The sequence below is a fragment of the Glycine max genome, chromosome 2, assembly GCF_000004515.6.
Source record: "Glycine max cultivar Williams 82 chromosome 2, Glycine_max_v4.0, whole genome shotgun sequence".
NCBI lineage: Eukaryota > Viridiplantae > Streptophyta > Magnoliopsida > Fabales > Fabaceae > Glycine > Glycine max.
The window spans coordinates 11,823,577-11,829,173 of record NC_016089.4 but is presented as its reverse complement, the minus strand read 5'-3'; the positions used below and the strand labels follow the sequence as shown (position 1 = coordinate 11,829,173).

The 5,597-nt window shown below is 28.2% G+C and overlaps 1 protein-coding gene across 2 annotated transcripts; it reads right to left on the bottom strand.

Moving 5' to 3' along the window:
• Nucleotides 1–3,757: 3,757 nt before the first annotated feature.
• LOC100527708 (adenine nucleotide alpha hydrolases-like superfamily protein) lies at nucleotides 3,758–5,597 on the bottom strand. 2 transcript variants are annotated; one of them, XM_006574313.4, is made up of 4 exons: nucleotides 5,318–5,597; nucleotides 4,884–5,225; nucleotides 4,681–4,772; nucleotides 3,758–4,396 (listed from the first exon to the last, which is right to left on the bottom strand). In XM_006574313.4, the coding sequence occupies exons 1-4, from the start codon at nucleotides 5,361–5,363 to the stop codon at nucleotides 4,112–4,114; spliced, it is 765 nt and encodes a 254-aa protein (XP_006574376.1). In that variant the 5' UTR covers nucleotides 5,364–5,597; the 3' UTR covers nucleotides 3,758–4,111. The 2 variants fall into 2 exon arrangements, with proteins under 2 accessions (XP_006574376.1, NP_001236273.2); NM_001249344.2 differs by lacking the exon at nucleotides 5,318–5,597 and having other exon boundaries at nucleotides 3,990–4,396; nucleotides 4,884–5,230.

Sequence of the window (5,597 nt, the reverse complement as noted above, 5' to 3'; positions counted from 1 at the left end):
ACCTTATGCCACATTTGGCTTTTTAATACTATAATTTGTTTTACAATTTTATTGTTTGATCTAGTCCACGCGGAGTGTGCTATCAACAGAAGTGCCCTTGCTGTAGTTTTAGATGTAGAATGTCATCTTCCAAGTCATTGACTCATGTGAAGGAAGGACGAAAAGAAGAAAAAGAAAATAATTATAAAACATCTTTTTAGGGAAAAATGATTATAAAACATTAAAATTACAAAATGCAGCGATTTGTGTTATCGTGTGTCGGCAAAGAATCTGCAATCCAATGCCTATAGTTTCGTGTGGGAAAACCGGTTCGGTAGAAAAAAAACTAAATCTTTTTTAATCGGTTTGGTTGTTAAATCTAAATTTATGACCTATTTTGATGAATTGATTTTAAACTGAAATAATTTTAAATTAATTTAAGAAATGAACCGATTTAAAATTTGGTTTCGATTCAGTTACAAACTGTTTTTTTTTTTTTTCACGTCCCTAGCTATAGCTGTAAGAAATATAGACACCGGGTTGTGGCACATAAGGAAAGCCAGATGGTCCAATTTAGATGGAAAAATGTTAAGTGCTCCAATCCAATGGCACCGAGTAATTGTTGGAGACATGGGTCAATTTGTTTAAATTTTTTTTAAAATAGTTTTAAAATAAGAACTTTTTATATAAATATTTTTTTAAAAGTAAATATGATTTATTTTTTTAAAATATTTGCTTTAAAAAAAAGTAAAAAACAACTTTTTGTAAAAAGAAAAGCTTAAACAAACTAACCTATAAATTAAATTAGGTGGTTCAAAGAGTAAGTGGAGTGTTAAAATTTCTTTCGAAGGATTCTTAAAATGTGTTGAAATTTTTTTATCAAATCTGAAATTTAGATTTTGGAAATATTAAAATTTTAGCACATTCTTAAATATAGATTTTGAACATGTTAAAATTTTAATACATTTTGAGAACTAAATTTCGAAAGAAAAACTCTTAGCTAGACACATATCCAACACATCATTTTCAGGCATAACTAATAGGAATTTTACAACTAATAAAATAGAAATAAAAAATCAGAATGTCAACCAAATTAAATTTGATTTCTGTTTTATTTTACAACCTTCCTAAGTTTTTGCTAAATTGCATTGAAATTGAAATATATAAAGGATTATAATTCGAATTTAGAAAATATAACTTAAATTTAAAATATAGTTTGGTGGTGTAAAATTGTAGAGTATTTTATTTTAAATAATAAATTTATTAATGCAAATAAAACATGTTTATTTTAAGCAATCGTAAGACTTTTTGTCTATGAATTTATAATTTTGATTTCTAAAATGCAATTTTAATCAGGAATTATAAATATTATTGTAATATTAATATTCAATGTATTTATAAAAGAAATACATATTCAGTTTATATAATATATCAAAAGTTTAAATGGAAATCAAACTATAGTTATAATTAATATTTTTTAAAAATAAAAATTATATATAAAAAGTTAAAATTGAGAAAAAAAAATCCTCAACATGAAGTCACATACTATTTAAGATGTAGCGTGTTTTAGTTTTTATCTTTTTGTTTATAATTTTTTCTTTTAAAATTATTAATTAATTAAAATTTTAAATAGAATAAAGTCTCGCTCCACTTGTTTGAACCTGCTGCTATACATATATTTTTTTATCCGTTTTTGCATGCACTTCATAAAATCAAATTTCTAAGAGAAGTTTTCGACTTACCTTCAAGATTAATAGAAAACATGAATATTATATATTACCAAAATAATTTTAAATATTTTTTTTCAATTTATTGTCATTATAATTAATTTATTTAAATTAGGTTTTTAATTTTTTACATAATTTAAATCATGTATTCTTTCATAATGTTGTTTGTGTACGTGATTAAAAATTTTCTTATCATAAAAAGAAAATATTACCAATATACTTTATAAAATATTTTTGGCATATTTTTATATTGGTAAAAATTTATTATAAAGAAATTTTTTTTTGTAGGTTTTATTTTTTTATTTAATAAATTTAGCTCATAATTTCTATCCTTAGTTTAGTAAAAAATAGGAAGAAGATTAGAAAAAAAAACAGAATGAATATTAAATTTAATTTTACTTGACATTCTGTTTTTTTATTTTGTTTTATTAGTTGTAAAATTCTCATTATTTGTGCCTAATAATGGTATGTTAGGTTATATCTACCTAAGAATGTCTCATTTCAAAATATATAAATAATAAGTTTTGAAAACTAATTTTTCCAAAAAAAAAAGTATTTTTTAAAAAATAAGAACAACGGGAAAAAGTTGAAAATGAAAAAAATAAATTACTGAATAATATGGAGTTTGTAAAACAGAATGTGAAATTCATAAAATTTTATAAATTTTAATAGATTTTAATTAATAAAAGAAAGTGAGTTCATAAGAATTGTTAAAAGAAATTTTGCGTATAGGATTTCTCTCCCCCTTATTCTTTACGTATTAACCCATTCAATCTTGGCCCAACAGAAATTGGACTGGAGTATCATGTTTGCTTCATTGCTTGGGGGGTAAGGGTCCTACTTCAGGTTGAGTTAAGACCAAAAGTTTGGCCTTCTTTAAAATGGAAAAAGGAAATATTTGAAAAAAAATTATAATAAAGTGGGGCCGTTTTTTATTGTTTACTTTAATTTATAACGTATTTTTAAATTACATGCATATGAAATAGATAAAAAAATAATTTTATACGGTGTTAATTGTGTAGTATTCAAAAAATGAAATTGTATCGTAATGATACGTTGAGGTTGAGATTGGGTAAGGTCTCCAATTTAATCAGGTACACTCCCAGAGACTAAATGACTAAATTAGTCTTGAGATTATATATACTGATTATTTTAGTCTAAAATATGAAAAAAGAAACCTTTGTTTTTGAAATTAATAATTGTGAATCATTTCAATCTTCAATGTTAAATGGTTTGTCAATTTAATCACCAACTTTGACAGGTATAAGTTATTTGGTCTATTACAAAAAAAAAAAATACAAAAAGGTCATTTGGTCTTTGATTTTGACATCAGTCGATTTATCCTTTAATTTTATTATATGTCGGTTAATTTGATTCATAGACCAGGTCAACTAATGGCTGTCAAATTGAGAGATCAATCTATGATGATTGTTAAATTAAATTTGCAGACTAAATTGTCTTAATTAGTAATGTGTATAATCGACCAAATGTTTCAATTTTAAGTACTAAATTATTTAACTATTGGTTCGTTCTATAAGAAATCAATTAGTGTAATTTTTTTGTCTTAATTATAAGAAACATAAAATCATTTTTAAATGTGTTAATCGATAAAAAAAAAATTATAATATTATTGTATAAAATCTATTAATGAATATTTTAAAAAAATGTATTAATAAAACACTCGATCATTATTCATGTAAGTGAATTCATTCAATGACCTATTAACAATTAAAGCTACACTGGTAGAAAAAAATTATCTCTTAAATTATAAGTAGTGTAATTAAATCTAACCACTATTAAAACTATTTAATCCTATGAGTTACCTTGAGTATTTCTGAATTTCTTTTATAACATTATTAATTAAAGTAAACTAATTTAACAAATTTTACTAATCCTGATAAACTAATTATTTGTTAGTGATAATTTAACATTATTATATTCAGGACAAGAGATAGTATTATGTTAGTACTAACTTTGCTATTTTGTATTCACACAAAGAAAAAACTTTGCTCTGCTGTAATATTATGAACTAAATTGATTATGCTTTGTAATTAAAAAATTAATTCAATGTATTAACCTTGTAATTGATTATGCTCTGTTTAGCCTTTTTTCCATCCCAGGTAGGCAAGTATCTCATCCATCACATGCTCTGATTCTGCCCCTGTAGCATTCTTGAGGAACCTAAAGTTCTCAAGACCACAATGTAGCCATTATGGTTAATGGCCCACATAATGACACTTTGCCACATTCCATTAATAATTCCAATCCTTTTTTCTTTTTTTCATTCTCTGCACACTTTATTATGTACAAACATTGTGGATTACAGACACAATAAACATGATCAATCATTTATACTTTGTGTAATCTTGAAGCTGACAACATTCATAGTATTGACTTCAGATTAATTAAGCCAAGAGCCAGAAATCTTTGTGACGCTTAGTGGTAATCATGTACCCTCCACTCTTCTTGCTTTTTCTTCTCACAGCAATTGCCATGCAATGTGCATTCTGAATGCAGTACTCTACCACCCCACCTGTGACTCTATGCCCTGCCCACATCATCAGAAGACGCCATGTTGTGGACCTCTTCTTCTGCCCCAAAACTAGAAGTGCCACACCTTGTTTTTTTGCCTCCTCCACTATTTTTGGACCCTTTTCCTTTCCCTCTATTACTGCAATCTCAATTTGCACCTGTCAGAGTCATGCAATTAACTTCAACCTTTAATCATCACATTTGCATCAAGTAAAGTACTTTCTTTGATATGGGGTTCACTAGGTACTTAGAATTATTGATTTTTCCATGCATGCCTCACTTATTAGCATTAATGATTTTCCAACATCATAATTCAAAGAAATTATGAATGTGCAATCTAGATTGGTAATCCAAAGAAGAAATTCAACAAATTTACATGGGTTTTTGATTAATTGTAACATTTTGAGCCACATGAAGTATAAAGAGAACTAATTAAACTCACCTCAGGCCTTTTCCCATGACACATGTTCTTGAAGGAGGAAGCAAGTTCATAAGCCCTTGGAGCTATTTCCTTGCTGGATTGTTCATCAGTGGCTGCCACACAGTATTAACCATACTCAATCACTACACTTTCATTCATAACTCATAACAAATAAGTCAAAGTTAAATGAATTAACAAAACAATGGTATGATAAGTTTTTGCACCTTGTTTATTAGAAGGCTTCATGACATGAAGAAGAACTATAGTGTCATGGTCCTGAACTGTGTGAGTGAGTGCCCATTGCACAGCACTCTTGGCCTCAAGGCTAGAATCAACCACAATCATGATCTTCCTAGCAATCACAGACCCGGGTTTTGCCCCGTCATCGAACTTCTCCTCACATGCATTGCAAGAATTTTCAGTTTTCTGATCAATTTTGGTAGCACTTGTGGTGGTGGTGTCATGCTTGTTGTTGGCTTGTGCTGGTGGCGAACGCACCCTAGCATGAGGCCTAATTCTGTTGAGGCAGAAGCCTGGTAACCTTGTTCCTCTCTTTCCCATGTTGTCTTGCAATGTAGTTGGAGAAAGACACCAATTATATTATAAGGGGGGGAATGAATGAATGAATAGAACAACAGAGAAAGAGCAACAATAATACCTGCTGGGGCTGAGCAAATTTTTAGCAAAATGTTGGACTGGGACATAGCTCATTTTTCTGCTTTGCTTTCTCTTTTACTTTTCCAAATGATCATTTTCTTAGTTCTTGGAATTTCTTTTGTTTCTCTTTTCCCCTTTGTGGAGGGGCCTTGAATTGCTCCACATGAACGTGCTTGTCATCAAGGTGTAGTAGGACCCTTCAAACATGGTTAAAAAAAAACCAGTCTCATCATTAGACCACTTTGTTTCTCCTTCTAACAACTCATTGGAGGCTTGTTCTG